The sequence below is a fragment of the Crocodylus siamensis genome, chromosome 2, assembly GCF_052110815.1.
Source record: "Crocodylus siamensis isolate JL-2025a chromosome 2, ASM5211081v1, whole genome shotgun sequence".
NCBI classification, from domain to species: Eukaryota; Metazoa; Chordata; order Crocodylia; family Crocodylidae; genus Crocodylus; species Crocodylus siamensis.
The window spans coordinates 183,115,925-183,132,604 of NC_143396.1; the positions used below are offsets into that span (position 1 = coordinate 183,115,925).

At 39.4% G+C, this 16,680-nt stretch overlaps 1 protein-coding gene across 1 annotated transcript in view; it reads right to left on the reverse strand.

Moving 5' to 3' along the window:
- Positions 1 to 473: 473 nt before the first annotated feature.
- Positions 474 to 16,680, reverse strand: part of PTPRJ (protein tyrosine phosphatase receptor type J) — a 136,656-nt gene continuing 120,449 nt past the window's right edge. The window contains exons 16-24 of the mRNA XM_090032529.1: positions 15,149 to 15,190; positions 13,709 to 13,796; positions 11,202 to 11,292; positions 9,812 to 9,885; positions 9,536 to 9,670; positions 6,916 to 7,035; positions 5,439 to 5,599; positions 5,156 to 5,291; positions 474 to 4,171 (exon numbers count right to left, since the gene is read on the reverse strand). Of these exons, the coding sequence (XP_089888655.1) occupies positions 4,013 to 4,171; positions 5,156 to 5,291; positions 5,439 to 5,599; positions 6,916 to 7,035; positions 9,536 to 9,670; positions 9,812 to 9,885; positions 11,202 to 11,292; positions 13,709 to 13,796; positions 15,149 to 15,190 (1,006 nt within the window). The 3' untranslated portion in view covers positions 474 to 4,012. The remainder of the gene's footprint in view (positions 4,172 to 5,155; positions 5,292 to 5,438; positions 5,600 to 6,915; positions 7,036 to 9,535; positions 9,671 to 9,811; positions 9,886 to 11,201; positions 11,293 to 13,708; positions 13,797 to 15,148; positions 15,191 to 16,680) is intronic.

A 16,680-nucleotide genomic window follows, 5' to 3' on the forward strand; every position in this document is an offset into this window, starting at 1 on the left:
GTGGAGCCCCGGCCGGGTGGGACTTAGCTGCTGGGGAGATGAGACTCCAAATAATTTTTTCTCCCTCTGCCTTCCCCCCACCCGACTTACCTTCTGGGCAGGGGGAGGGGTGGTGGCAGCAGCACTCAGTAGATCTTGGGGTGCTTTTAAATGCCAATGGTGATCTCCTACTTAAAAAGGTTGGAGAACACTGCCCTATAATCAACTATATTTAGCACCTGGCTTAGAGAATCCAGCAGTTCCACATGAAATATTAGCACATGATCCTTGGTTTGCAAAGTAATTTACATTCATGAAGGCTTGTTCTTATACTGAGCTCCACTGACAGGTATGGAGAGCTGACCCCATGTATTACTTGTCTGGGACCCAAGTTTGTTGAATAGTTCCAAGTTTCCTCAGACTCAGACTAAAAAGTGAGACAATTTATTACATTTTTGAAAAGAGGAAGAAAGAAACCAAACCAGGAAGTGCCATTCTAAGTTGATGCTTTTTAATTGTTAATCTCCTTAAAAACAAAATCATTTAAAAAAAATTAAAACAGTGCTGCATTTTTTTCTGTACAACCATATGAAAACAAAATGTGTACATTGTGTCAAAATAGTCAACTAGCAGTAGCCCTTATTTGAAACACATCAACATCTCCCGTTTTAAGTGGGCCCCAAGTAGAAGGGAAAAAAAACAGCCAGGGAACCTAATTGTAACTAATCAGAAGACTGAAATCAGAAAAGTGGATTATTTTAGATAAGCAACACCAATAATAAATATTGAATGGATGCAGGAAGCACAATGAGACAGTATAAATAAACAAGTTGTAGTCCTAGATCATGAGAATTATAGTACACAGAGCATCAGTTTTTATATGCAAGAAAAATACACTTTTTTCAAGTCATTTTATTGAGGAGGCAATCTCCAAGATGATAAAGCATTACCTGGATTCCTATTCCTTCAAGAGAGAAATCCTGCCCTAGTCATTTACACTGGAACAGTGACGAATCTTAATTTTAATTAGCTTTTTCATGAATGAAATGGAATTTGCCTGCCCTCCTCAGGGCAAGTTTCCATTGGCCTCAAAGAGAAGGTGATTCTTACAGAAACTGTGATTGGTATCGTCATTCAGGATTCACCCAGGAATCTCATCTGCTATATTTTTCTTCCCATATTTAATTCAAAATTAAATAACTTCACCTCTCTCCTAAGAGCAGACATTTGCTTTGGAAATCATAATTCACAAAAGTGCTTACGTGGATTTTGTTTCTTTCTTTGTTTAATAGTTAGGAATGGAAATATTTACCCTATTTTTTCTTACAATGAAAGTAAATCATACCCAGGGTCCAGCCTATAAATCATCAGATACAGGTAGGTGCAGCATTTAATCAGATATAGGTAGGTGCAGCTACTATTAGTTTACTGATGTTCTGCTGCCATGTAAGACAGGTGAAAAATCCCACAGCAGACAAGAGCGCAAGAGAAATCTTCTGTACTATTTAAACCAGATGCTTTTACATCCAAGGGGAGCATTCTGTCCCGACAACTTTTTTGGGTTATCCTGGGAACAATGAATGCTGACCACCTAGGAATTCTCAGGTCATTCTAGACTGGTAGCACATCAAAGAAGAATCCCATTTAAGTGATTACTAGCCAATTGCCTGTCAAAAATGATGGGTGGGGGAGGGGGCAGGGAGCAGGCAGGGATGGAGCATCACCACCGCTTCCCAGGAGCAGGGTGGGGGAAGAAGCTTACCCCGCGGTCCCCTCTGCCAGCACCCCGTGCTCCCGCCACCTCTAGCGCTGCTGGCCTTGCCACCCCCCGGCCTTACTCCTCGGAGGCGGTGGAGTGCTCCCATGATGGTGGGGACAGAGCGGGGGGCAAGGCCAGCGGCACTGGCCTTGCTCCCCCAATCCATCCCCTCCATCAAGGCAGCAGTCCGTACTCTGATTAGTTGTTTCACTAATCAATCGGAGTACTCCAAGAGTGTTACAGACAGACAGACTAAGTCTTTTATTATATAAGAATACTATAAGAAAAAGAAATGAAATGTAAAGTACAGGTCCCTCTTTTCTGGTGTTCCTTTTGGAACTCTTTCCATTTGGTCCATGTTGCCAAGTAAAGTGATGAAGTAGCTGCATTTGGTTGTTACCTGACAAGAATTTGGAAAGGGTACAAGTAAGACCCGCTGTTGCAAATCAAATGCAATTTCTATTTCAGGGAGAATCTGGTAGAAGCATTTATTTGAATAATATTAAAGCATTTCAGAGAAGGGGGAAAAATGCAATAAACAAATGGCTGCTCTGAAAAATGGACAAACACTGTTGCGGTTCTCCCTTCAGTTTTACTTAAATGGCCTGCTTCTCACTACTGGTGCACAGTTGTGGACCCAAAGTCGACAGAATTCTTTAACTAACAGTGGACTCTACCAGGTGGCCAAGTTTCCTATGTGTTTATCTTAATGCCACACACATTTCTAAACTCTGCATATGTTTTTGTCGTTACTGCCACAAAAACTGGTTTAAAAATCCGGCAGAATCCCGAAGACCCTGTTCATTAACCCTTCATAAGATTTTAACTACTTAAGTTACTGCATAGTACATTCAGAAACTTCATACCTCTTATGCAATGCAACCAGTGCACTGGATCCCAAGAACAAATGCCCACCTGCCCACCCCCGCCCCACAGTCCTGCCAGAGCAAGTAGCTAGAAATAAATCCTTCATCAATAATGCCTTCATAATTCAACATTCATGTACCAGGAAAATAAATCCAAATTAGTCCTCAACTTGTAAAATTAACAGGTAAATTATTATTATTTTTTTAAATCAGTTAAAACAGCAGCAGCATATTGCAAACATAAAAACAATTAAATTATAACTTTGAGATATACACATAAAAACATCTCAGTTTTGACTGGATAAAACAACAGATTTTAGAACCTGGTATATACAGTAGACTTTTGTGCATTTACTTTTGGTGAAGAGAGTAAAGCCAAGGAACCTATTTGGGCGTACTTTGACACTTAAATTCTCAGACTGAAACTTTCACAGATTTATATATTTAAAGGAAAACAACAACAAGAGACACCAACCTGAGTAAAACTCTATTAAAATAGAGCCATCGTTATTCAGTAAGCTATGTATTGCACCTTTAAATAAATCATTTTAGACTCTATAAAAACAGAATCAGCCAGAAATAGGAGAATTTGCTCCCCTTCTCTCACGTGTGTCCGCACACACACACACGCGCGCACACACACACACACGCGCACACACACACACACACTCTCTGTAGTTAAAGCTCAGAGCGACACACCACCCTCCTCTTCCCCTAGCTGAGGCACTGTGATGATATAAGGCCTTGGAGGGTTGTGGTGAAAGGACAGATCACCACTAAAAAAGTAGGAGAGTGTTACTACAATTAAAAGCTTGATATTAGCCTTATTTAAAAATCTATATGCATTCTAAGAGTTTCAGTACAAAAATATAGATCTCTGATGGTTTTTGTCTACAGAGTCTTGACTAGAAAAGGCACAATTGTGATATATAAAACATCCATTTGTAGGAGATGTTTGTACTCCTTTCTGTTTTTTTAAATAAAAAGGAATGCTAAGAACAAATCAAAGATGCATATGCTCATAGCTAAATAACCAGATACAGTAGACAGAATATGTTCCTGACATTTATAATTAAATATATTAACACAGTCTGGTGTCTGTATATGAAAATCATATAAAACTGCAATTAAAAAAGAGCCCGTCTCATTTATTACTTTTAATATTTTATATCTAGTTCATCATTCACCCTGCAATACTACATCACTTACAAGCAGAGTGAAGTTCCCATGTGAAAACAAAATTCCTCTGTTAATTGTAGTAACAGTTTCTGCAACTCTCACTAGCATTTTTACATGACATCTTCAAATTAGTCACACACAAAACTGTACAAAACCATGTACAACAGTGCATTTCCCTTTTCTTTGTGAAGGGAGGAATGGCCTCCTGGTAACTCATCTTCCTGCTTGGTTAGGCACAGTAGCCATTTGCCTTCCCACAATTGGGCGCTGGTGCAAGATTTTCATAGATTGCCATTGCTGTTGTGTTTTGGTAGATAAGGTCCACTTTTTTGTCCCTCTGGGATTTAATAATGTCCAAAACACATTGGTTTAGGAAGATATACTGGTCCTAGGGAAAAGAAAAATGAAGGACATCATAGACTTTAGCAAGCACCTTGCTCCAGCAAAGCCACAGCTCATAGTGATGGAAGGGAACTTTTTTGATATGGTGAGAAATAACAGTAGAAGCTTAATCTTAGATGACTTTATTTGTTCAAGATTTAGCAACAATCCTAAAAATGAACAGAAGAGCCATACTGGACCACAACCAATGGTCCACATATCCCAACATCTTGTCTCCAGAAGTGGCAACTAGTAGAAGTTTTAGAGAGGGTATGAACAGAACTAGACTAGAGTATCCATCCCCTGGCATACCTTCCCTGACACCATCCATCTTTGGCTTACGGATGTCAGAAGATAAATAAATCCCGATGTGCCTGACCTCCATGAATTTATCTAATCCCTTTTTTGAACCTGGTTATTCCATCTACCTCAACAATGCCCTTTATGCAAGCACCACTGGTAGCTGTGAGAGCTTTACTAGAAGCAAGAGAGGCAGATGGTAGAGGCCTGAATTAGGGGTGCACCAAGGTATTCTCTGCCCCATCAGTGTTTCCATGGTGCTTTGATGGGTGCTCCTTTGTTGAACCACACAAAAAACAGAATTTAGAAACATTCTGGGCACATCTACTACACATTTATTAATGCACTTTTGCTACTGCACATTAAATTTAGTACCTCTAATGTGAGGTACTAAATAAATGCGCATCTGGCTGCCCTAATGTGCAGTAGCAAAAGTGCACAGGTTTTTAGTAACACTTAATATGCAGTAGCCTATTTTTACTGTGCATTATCGTATTAGCACAGCTTTTGACATGATGCTTTAATGCACAGTAAAATGGGTTACTGTGTGTTAAAACGCATGGGTAGACACACCCATTGAGTAGTAAGTAGAGAACACCTCCAGTGTGGAATGTAATTCTAAGATGTGGATTCATTATGCCTGTTATGCAGTTATTTTTAAGCATGTTACAGAAAGAGACATTTGCCTTACCTCTGTTTGTACCATTAGCGGCCGATGCATTCGAAGGTCATACACTACACCATACACGTCAGCAGTGTTCTCCAATTCTATTTGTTGGATCAGTCGGTCAATTGCAATAAAAGTACCTGTCCTTCCAACACCAGCACTAGAATAAAATGACTATGCATTAGGCGGATGAACAATAGCATTTTTATAGTATAGTTTAATAGCGAATTTTGAGGTATATCAATTTCCTTGTACAAAGAAGCAGTGAGATGAATCTAGGAAGTTATGGTAAGAATTCTCTTTATACCTGCAGTGTACCAGAGTAGGAGATTCTGGGGGATTTTGCCTTGTGTATTCCTCAACAAGATGTCTAAAGCTAATGAGAAGTTCCGTTGTCTCTGGAACACCATGATCAGGCCAGGCAGTGAAATGGAACTGGCGTACACAGTGACTGTCTGTCTCATTATTCTAGAAGAAATTAGAAGGGAAATTAGGCCTCAGAATAACATTAGCAAATAATCACTGTAGGAAAACATTCCTCCTAGCTTAATACTATGAAAGTTACCTTCTATGAATGGGCAGGATTCCCAACTGTCCTTAAATTTATATAAAAACCAAGGCTAAAACCACCTGTCCATAAAATCTATAAAAAACGAGCAGTCCATAAAAAAAATCAAAGCCAACAGAGTTTGATTAAAGCTTTGTCATCAAGACCAGAGACATGCCACCTGGCGTCTGAGCAGGAGCACGGCACCCTGAAGCCCTCTTTTCAGGGCTTTGTAGTCCACAGAGGTCTCCACAGCTCCCTCCTCCCTGCCCTAGCCACATGCTACTACTGCAGCTGCACCCCATCTGCCTCTAATACTGCTGGGTTGCAGGTAGGCTGCTGTAGGCAGACAATCTTTCTTTGGTGACTTGTGCCAGGGCAGGAAGAGCAGGACTGGCAGGGAAAAGGGGGGAAGGGTGCAGAATGGTGTGGGTGGTTGGGGGGAGATCAGGGTATGGGGGTGAGTAGGTGAACCCTGAGGGGTAAAACCACTGGTGAAAGTCAGAACTGGGCACTACTTTAAAAAAACATTATTCAAATTTCACCCTTCATTCCTTGAAAGCCAAGGAAACTGACTGGCCCAATAAAGCTATATTTCAAATCAGGTTCTTTTGCCTTCTAGTTTTCCTCTGGTCCCATTTGTAGCATCTGATGGCAGGAATGTGGAGTTATTTGTTCAGCCTAGGCTCCTGTACTCATAGGCAAATGGATTCCTCCTGAATTTCACACCTTACATTGGTGGGACTCCTTGTGTGACTAAGGAAAGCTCATATGAGCATGGATGCACATGTGTAGCAGTGGTAATATGGAAGCAGCCAATCTCCTCAGCAAATTTCCATATACAGATTACTTAGATATACATGGAGTCCTATGCCAAGTGGTAACCACTATAGCTGAAGAATTCTCCCATAATACAGTTCCTGGAAAGAAATGCAACTGGAGGCTAAGCCATCATCCATGTACAATCCCTTACTACAGCATAAATTCCCAGACCAATACACAGCACAAAGCACTTTTAATCAGAGATTTGGCACAAATGAGAAAAAGTACTAGTGAGTGCCAAGTTAAAACAAAAATGTACAGCTTATTTCCGTTAGCTAAGTTTTACTTTCTTTTTGAAGTTCAGAGAAATAAGTATGTTCCCCTCATTTAGATAGTGTAGCCACAGGAATACAGTAAATATATATTTAAGTTTTGTCTTTCTTTTCTGTTCTTATACACACAAAGAATTACTCACATCTTCTATTGTGAAGTCCCTTATTGTCCATTCTGCAAGGACAATCTCTGAAGTCATAGTTACAGTAATATCACCATAGCTCACAGGTTGTTTGTCTTCCCAATACTGCTCACACTTTGTCTAAGAAGAAAATTAAAGTTATTTGCATTGTATGGTAGCGATACAAGTGATTTTATGGAAAGCAAAGAGAAGAGAGATGGAAGCTTTGCAAGGATATGCTGTCTACTTTTTACCCTAAATTAGAGTCTAGTCTGGGGCTGCCAAACAGTCAATCTAGTTTTAAAATAAAATGATCATTATTTTCTTATTACTTTCTAAAAACCTAAAAAGGTAGTACAATTTACTCACGTATATAGAATATATGATGATTCTAGCTGATAGTGTTTATTGAAGTTATTATTTCATCATTTACTTCTGCTTTAAAGTACTTGGAATGCAGAACATTCATAAGCCAAATCTCAATTTATTTGGGGGGGAAGTATCATCAGTTAAATTTATACTTAGTGTAACTTTATTGCCCCGTTCCAACATCCTCCTTTAGAACAGTATAGGTTTATTCTGCTTTGATGTACCTGCTTGATGTGTTGTGGAATGGTGAAGTACCGTGCCCAGTTCTGAGTACACTTTAGAGAGACAAATTGCAAAGAGTACAAGGAAGAGCAAAAAGAATGATAAGGCATTTGGAAAAACCATGATCTATGAGCAAGGAGTGAAAGGATAGAATGTGTTCAGTTTAGAAGTGAGAGGACTTGGGAGGGGACATGCAAAACATCTTCCATTATGTAAAAGATGGTTATAAAGAGGACAATGATCAATTGATTTGCATGTCCACTAAGAGTAGGATAAGTAGCAAATAAAATTTAGATTAGATATCATCAAAAACTTTTAAAGCATAATGGACAGTGAAGCAGTGGAACAGGCTATGTACAGAGATTCTGGAATCCTTTTTATGGGAGGTTTACAGAATAAGTTAAAAAATTATTGCTTACAGATGGTCTAAGTACACTTGATCCTGCCTCAGAAAAGTGGAATTGATTAGAGTACTTCTTTCTAGCCCTATGTATCCATGCACCAGACCTGGCACCTGTAGTGGGATTTATACATACAATGTCTTCCATCCATCCCTCTGCGGTAGACACCAGCTCTACCTCAGTGTACTCTGACTCTACGATGCAATAAAGATTCCAGTATATTTGTAATTATGCTTGATCCCCAATTCTTTTTTTTCCCTGAAATAACCCAAATACGGTGATCTTCTGGGCATAATATACAAGGAGCCCAGATGAAAAGATGGCTGAAAAGGGTTTAAGGTGGTCCCCAAACCAAAAGAGGCATGAAAATTTGCAGAGTTAATCTCCATTGTTTAATGCTGCAAGGATTATGGTCTTAATGAGCATGAGTTGCAGTTAGAGCCTTGTATTGGTATCCTTTACGGCAAAAAAATCCAAACCAATATTCCTTGGGATACCCAATAATCATTTTTTTGATTCAGTAAGTGTGCCTCATTATAAATCTAAGATTGACTGGAAATGCAATCCTGAAAACAGCTATGTCTACAAAAGAACATTTTTTTCTTTCACTTATATAAAAGATTTGTTTCTACTCCAGCTGCAGTAAGGGAGCATTTTTCCTGCTTATTTCAGTAGACCTAAATCAGGTCCAAAATGAAAGCTAATATGTTTAAGCAGACATATTCAAGCAAGTACAAAAAACAGTGACCAAAAAGAAAAAAAAAAAAATGGACAGAAGTTCAGGTTGCTCATGTAGATGCAACTCTGTCTTTTGAGCACTTCTACAGAATGGTGCAATTGCTTAACGAAGTGGACAGGTCATTCTGCATATTACCTCCTTAAACACCACTAGACCACTTCTGCATTCAAATCCATTGGAGTACGTCTGAATCCAGAACTGAGGCCATAGTTTCTAACATTCTGGATAACTGACATTTCAGTACATTTGCTATACTGTTTACACACTGGTTTATCTGGTCAAGTACGTTGCTTCTAACAGGGGCTATTTCAGATGAAGACTAAAACAGGACTAAACGTACTAAAATCTTGTGCGTTTATACACGTGCTCTGGGAGGGAAGTGAGGGAGGAGTGTTTTAATTAGAGTGGCTTCAAGAGCTGCTCTAATTGAAGCACCCAGAGCGTCTCATGTATCAATACTCCCGCACTAAAAAATGGTAATGGGGATGCTTTAACTAAAGCTTGTTGAATGAGTTTTAGTTAAAGCGCCCCTGCTGCCATTTTTCAGTGTGGGGATGCTGATACACATAATGCTGGAGTCTGCTGGAGCGTGATAATTGCCATGTTCCAGCAGACTCAATCAAGTCTGCTCCAACACACTTTAATTAGTGTCAGAGCAGCCTCAATTACAGTGTGTCGGAGCAGCCTTGCTGCACATGTATAGGTACCTTTTGTGTTCAAGACTGAATACAGAAGACAATTCCTGCTATACCCCAAAAGGACTTGAAAAGCGTAGGAAATGAACCTTGTGAATACTATACAGCCTTTAAAGATTCCTGGGGTACCAGGATTAAGAGGAGGTATATAAGCATACATGCATCCTTTTTATTGCTTAGTATTAATTAATATCATCTTAAAAGAATGTGCATACCCTGCCTTGCTCAATGCATTTTGTCAACATAACAACAGCATAGATATTCTTTTCCCAAATCATCCGCCAGAAGTCTTGCAGAGTGTTCGGTAAGGGACCTTGTGCAGCAATAAATTCTTTCCTTAAATTGTATCCCTAAAATAGAAAATATTTTATGTATTCAAAAGTGCTCTTAATCATCACACAGGACAAACCTATTTAAAGATATTGTTTGATTTGTCTAGCTTATATCATAAAATATACCCAAATTAATTTTAGTTGCTTTAACAGACTCACAGGCATGTAGTTCGCATTAATATAATCATCAGTTGGATGGCTTTGGGCTGAAAGTTTAACACGAGAAATGTCATCTGCAAAAAAATAAAAGCATGTTTTTTAGGGTTTCAATGTTTTGGCTAAACACCAACCAAAATCGTTTTGAATAAATGCTTTAAATTCAACACACATTTTTAAAATCAGAATAGATGGTTATTTTTGGAATCAGAAACAGGTTTTATAATCCTGAGTACATGCAGTGATTATCTGCAGAAGGCAAATGCTCAGCAAAACAAATTAATTTTCCAGTAACTGAATAAATAAGTTATCTTTAATCTATTTCAGGGGTATTGGTCGTAACTGCTGGTCTAAGGACATAGGCAGACAAGGTTACTTGGGTAAATGTGATACCTTTCATTAGACCAACAGAGTAGTTGGAAAAATTGTTCTTTGTAAGGTTTTGGGCACAGGAGCCCTTCTTCAGGAATAGGGAAAAACAATATGGTGTGTATACACATAGAAATGTAGGTGTTTTTTGAATGCTTGTAGATTTAAAATTTTTAAACCACTAAGAGTTAAGTATTTTAAAAAAGTATTTTGAGATTATTAACCAGAATCAATATCATACATATATGTTGGTTTAGAATAAAATAATAAAGAAGCATTTTAATAATTCAATAAACCTGAAGTAAACAGAATAAATCTAAGGATCTTGAGGCACTACATTCAGGTGGTATCATTAACATATCTTAATGTAATTTAATTTGTCAAGAATATACATGTATGTGTGCACAAGATCTAATGTAATTTAATTTACAATACATGCATGTACATATATACACATATGCATACATACACACAGATCTATGTATATCTATATCACATACACACTTTCTGTTGTGGTACTCCTCAAAATTATTGTCCCCATAAACATCCAGAGCTCTCTCATTACTCTCTTTTGACTTCCTCCTTCCAACTCCCTTTTTCATGATGCCTACAGTGGTTCTGAGGCTACTAGTGTGACAAGATCACTGCCCATTTATCTGATCAATACTGCCACTTTTTCCTGGGTCCATCCCACCTGTTTCTCTCTAGCTATTTATTGTCTCATATAAAAAAAATATGTGCAAGGCCATGTAGTACTTCATGAATGAAAAAATCAAACTAGATATGGAGAATGTGTGTTTATAAAAAGGTTTGCATGTTCTGTTAATACTATGACTTTTGGAAAACTGCACAATAGTCATCCCAATCCTTTTAATTTTTTTATTTGTTTATTGTGACATTTACATCAGTACTCATCTCTGAAGTACCCAAAACCATTAGTGAACTGAAGCCTTTCAAAACTCAACTTAAAATTTAAAAAAAAAGAAAGAAAGTAAACAACCAAAAACAACAGGAGGTGACTTACATGGCAATACATTATTGTATCTATTCTTTCCTCTATTCTCAGTAAGTTCAGCAGCAAATTTAGGCTGGTGGACACCGACAGGCCTCAGTTCCTACAGCAAAATAGTAACACTAGTTTAAAGACAAGAGACAAGCAGTCAGTGTGGTAGGCAAACAGCTGACACATAGTGTCCTTCTAGCAGTAAAAGTATTAAGTCCTGGAGAAGTGGTAATACAGCAAGCCCTTTTAAAAAGAGAGTCAAAGGGATAGAGGAGGCAGAAGGGAAAGAAGTAAAATAAGGTGACAAAAAGAGTAATAGGATTTGCGTTTCTCACAAATTGTTTTTTGCATTGTCTGTAAAATATGCAAGACTGATCATGACTACATACTTACTCTGGCTTTGACTTGGCAAAGCACTTAAGCACATGCTTAATTTTCCACATGTGCTTACACCTTATTGACTTTATTCCCTTTCTTTGATGAATTTGGGGCCCCAAAGCTGAGCTGTTACTGTCATATCATATAGTAACTGAACAGAGTGAGGATGCTGCAGGAACAGGTAAATAACCCAATTTCATAATAAGGCACAGTGGGGAGATGACTTGGAGCTGAGAGGATGAGAAGAAAGGATGGACAATAACAAGGAAAGCATTATAGAAAAGAGGGGAAGTGGAGTGTATGACGAGAGGACTTGGAGGAAAAGAAAGAAAACCTGAAAGAAAAGCAGGACAGAGTAGCATCCCTAAAAATAACTTGATACAGGACATAGGAAAGTAGGGCTGGAAGAGACCTCAAGATGGTCATTTACTCCAACCACCTACTCAAGGCAGGATCATATCTACTAAACCATCCCAGTCAAGTGACTATTTAACCTGCTCTTGAACATTTCTAGGGATGGCGATTCCAGAACTTCTTTAGGTAGTCTGTTCCAATGTTTGAGCACTCTCATAGGCAAGCATAGACAGTTAAAAAAAATACAGTGCTGAATTTATTCAGTCTTCACAGGTTGGTCTAAGCTGCATAAATTTAACTGATAAGCAAGTGAATAGAAATTCACTTTTGATTCTGGAAAGGCAGCCATATGCCTAGAGTGGCCCAGGCCAGAAGATGGAGGGCACTAGAACATGCCTCTTTGCTGGGCTGGAGCAGATAGCTTGGGCCAAGGTTAGCCTGCTCACCCTGTGACAGGGGTTTAGGGGGAGGTGCAAAGCATCCTCAGATGTTGGGAGACTGAGTTGACTTGAATCTGGAGGGGATCTGGGACAGAAGTTCAATAAACCTGGATGGATGTAGTACCAAACTTAACTGATTTAGGTTAGATCAGTTTACCTTAAACCAGTTTTGAAAGCAGTTACGTGCACTGAACTTTTCTTGTGTTACAGATTTAAACCGTATCCAATTTTTGGCTTGTGTATAATTTCTGTCTTGAGCCATATTCAAAAAGTTCTTTCTAATCTTCAAACTAAAATTTCCTCTGCTGCAGACTGAGTCCAGTGTTCCTAGTCCAGCCTCCTATGGCCACAGAGAAAAGCCTATGTCTATCCTTTCTGTAAATTACCCTTTAGGTATTTAAAGACTGTTATCCTCTACTAGTCTTGTCTTCACCAGACTAAATAACCCTAGTACTTTCAGCCTTTCCATATGAATCATGCTTTCCAGGCCAATCATTTTCATTGCCTTCTGCTGGACTCTTTCCAATCTGTCCACATCTTTCTTGAAAAGCAGGGCTAAAACTGGACACACAGTACTCCAGGTGAGCCCTCATCAGTGCTAAAGAGAAGAAAGATCACCATATTTTTTGAAAATCTTTGAAAGAACCACTTTATTCTGTGGCAAGAAACAGGTTGACAGTGACTAGAAAAGACTAGGAGGAAAAAGTCTCATCATGCAGGAGCCTACAATAGTTCAGTCTCATTTGGCTGTACTGGCAATTGCACTGTTTTCTACTTTGGCAGTCTTACTAGCAGAGCCATAGCAAGGTAGCTGTACATCCTGGGCAGCAATGATATACAGAGAAGCAGCCAAGCTAGCAGCAACTGCTATTCTGGTACCCCTCTCTAGCTGGCACCTAGGGCTGCTGCCCGGTTCACATCCTCCTTAGCTGCATTATTGTTCTGTGGTTACCTTCAGGTCTTAATGCACTTGATAGAAAAATATTTATTTTTTTGCATTCCAAAACCCCCTTAAGTAAGGCAATGATACTAATAACATACCCAATCTCACACTTCTTTACAAAAAGGGAGACTGAAGCACAGAGAGGAAAAGTAGCTCTCTCAAGGCCAACTGTTAACTTTTTGAGCACAACTAGGATAAGAACCTCAAGGTGTCTAATTTCCATTACAACTCTGACCAGCAGACCATATTTCACTCTCAGAGAGATTCAGTGCAACAGATCAGGTCATGGATTGCTGCAGATGTACATTCAGTGTCTCTGATACTGGTCACCACTTTATCTCAGAGAGGAGCTATTTCCCTTTGTAATATTCAGAAGTTTATGATTATAATCTGTGATGGCTGATAATACATACTTCATACTCTTCAGCAAATCCACAGTTTGAATCAGCTTGCTGTTTCTTAAAGTAGGACTCAAAGTTTTCAACTTTAACTGGCTTTGACCTAAAATGAATAAAACCCCTTATTAGTATTCATTATTAGTTAAATACCAGATAAATTCAATTCATGACAAATTTATATTTATAAAATGTGAATTACTTACTTCTTAGGTCTTCAGGGAGGGAAAAAGAAAAAAATAGTTAGAGACATTGTAGCTATACTCTTTGCTATGTGACTAAGAGGTTTTTTTTTAAATTTTTATCCTCCTCAAACTCTGGCCTAAGAAAGGGCATAAGGACACATTGTTCCAATGTTCTGCTCAGGCTAAGTGCACAGTGCAATTCAGTTAGCAGTATGCAAAAAGGGGCATATACCATATGCTCCCAAATAAGACATACACCTTGTGCACTGGGAAAATGGAATGAAAGAAAAAAAAATGTTTTTCCAGTCGTGTCTGAATGTTTACTTCAGGGGAACCTGACTGCAGCGGCTGTGGCTGTGAGAGGGTTAACCCTGTAGCTCTGGCTACAGCCCCCTGCTCAAGGCAGGAGTAGCACTGAAGGGTGAACTGTTCCCCCTCCCTCCCTGAAGTGGGCAGAGGAAGAAGCATAGTAGCCATATTGCAGTAGTGCTTCCCTGCTTCTATTCCAGCAAAGAAAAATCAGAAGTGAATAAAAGTGTTAGCTCCACTCAAGACATGCACTCCAGTTTTGGAGTACTGATTTTTGGGGAAAGGGTGTGCATGACATACAACTAAATACAATAATAACCTTTGTGCTTCTCATCTACTAAGCTGGTCACAGTAGGCCAATTATCCTGAAACTTTTGCTCCCTGCCAAAGACCTCAAAGCTGGGGGTCACTAGGAGGCTTTGTCCAGGCTCTTCCCTCGTTATCAGAATTGCAAGAGACAACCTATGATGGCTTTTCACTGTCTGTGGTTTATGGTATACTGCATTTATCCTTCCATGTTCAGCTACACTGGTTTTAACATTACTTACACTGAAGGTTCAGCTCAAAGTAGCCCTACCTTGGGCCATAGGGCAAAATCCTTTTTGAATATAGAAAGGCTACAAATAGGGTTCATAAACAATGTATCTTATAATCTGAATTGTGTCCATAAAAATAAATAGAGCTGAGATCAGCAAAACTGATAAGGGCACTTAGACATCTAAATCTGTTTAATTATAATAGAAAGTGGACGTTCAAATCCTTTTGACAGCTGTTAGAAGTCTCAGCCTCTTAATTATTTTAGATGGCAGCAGGTTGCATTTGGTTCTCCATAAGGAGTCCGAGTATTTAAAGCTATAATACTCAGTTTATAACATGGTATAACACAAAACTACCAGAGTTCTGAGCAGATATTGCTAATATCACATAAACTGAGAAATTAACCGGTGAAAGAATATAAACTCACTTAATCTGAGAAAAGGACACATCATTATTTTTTCCATTTTTCCTGTAAAGGGGAGAAAAACCACAAGAGGTTAGTAGAATTTATGCAAAACACATGCATGATTCTTGGTAGACTGCTTCTATGCCTGGTCAGACTACTGGCCGCCTCTACAAGAGACACCGACTGCGCAGTAGCTCATTACTACTAGTGTTGTTTGGCAGGAAGCATGATGCAACACTACTGTGCTGTAGTAATGAGCTATTGCACAGTCAGTGTCACCTAAAAGCTGTTTGGTGTCACCACCGCCAGTATCACCTAAAAGCTGGGGCAGTGCGGGGCAGGTAGTGGTGGCGAAGGGATGCCCGGTGCGGATCTCTGCTCCCTGTGGAGACAAGTCGTGTGGCAGGGCAGCAGCATACAGCTGTTCCCCTGCAAGCCCGGCTCTGAAATTTTCCGAAACACTTCTGAAACATTTAGGATGCCTCATTTTGTTTAGGAGATCTTTCAGAGCCTCCTGTTTCAATTCAGATTCAACGTTTTGGGCGCCCAAATGGCCCGAAACACCTCTGAAATGAAATGGCTGGCAAAATTTCACACAGCCCTACTAAATGGCTGTGCAGTAACAACTGTTCAGTCAGCGTCTCATGTAGACACAGCCAGTTTCTTGTATAGCATCTAGTCCTGTGTAAGAAGACCTTCCTGAGACTAACTTTATGCCCTTCACTTACAGTAGGCATTAAAATAAGTAGTAGGAAATATGATCATGAATGAATCACCCCCCCCCACTTTTGGGTGCATAGTGGTGTCCAAGGCCTGAATGTGTAGCTGACCTAAACCCATGACTAGAGGGACTTGATTGAGGAGGCAGCCAACAAGCTTCTTTTTCACGTAGATGACCAAGAAGGAAATACAATGCCAGCCCTGGTTTAAGTGTGGCATTTTAAATTCCACCGTGGCATTTTATCCAAGTTTGGAACCAGGGTAAATTCCATAAGTACAAATTATAGATTCATAGATTATAGAGTTGGAAGGGACCCAATGGATCATCACGTCCAACCCCCTGCCCCTGGCAGGAAAGAGGACCGAGGTCAGACAATCCCAGCCAGGTGACTGTCAAGCCTCCTCTTGAAGACCTCCAAGTTAGGTGATGGTACTACCTATCTTGGAAGCCCATTCCAGACTCTGGCCACCTGTACTGTAAAAAAAATTCTTCCTAATGTCTAACCTAAATGTACCCTCCACTAGTTTGCACCCATTATTCCTAGATTGGAAGTTTCTAACTCCCATCATGCTGACCAGGGCCTTGTTTCCTTATACTAACCCCCTCTATCCCCTCTAGCTTGCTTCTTCGTAACTTGAATTCTAAGCTCTTTGGTTCAGAGACAGTCTTTATGCTGCACTGGTATAAATTAAAATTTCAATATAGACTAGGCCCCAGAAACACTGTTAACAGCATTTAAATCAAAGTCAACTGCATTAGAAGTTTATTCAGGGAGTTTAAGCCCTGGCTGAATGACTTTAAAAAAAAAAAAAAAAAGATCATCACATCTACA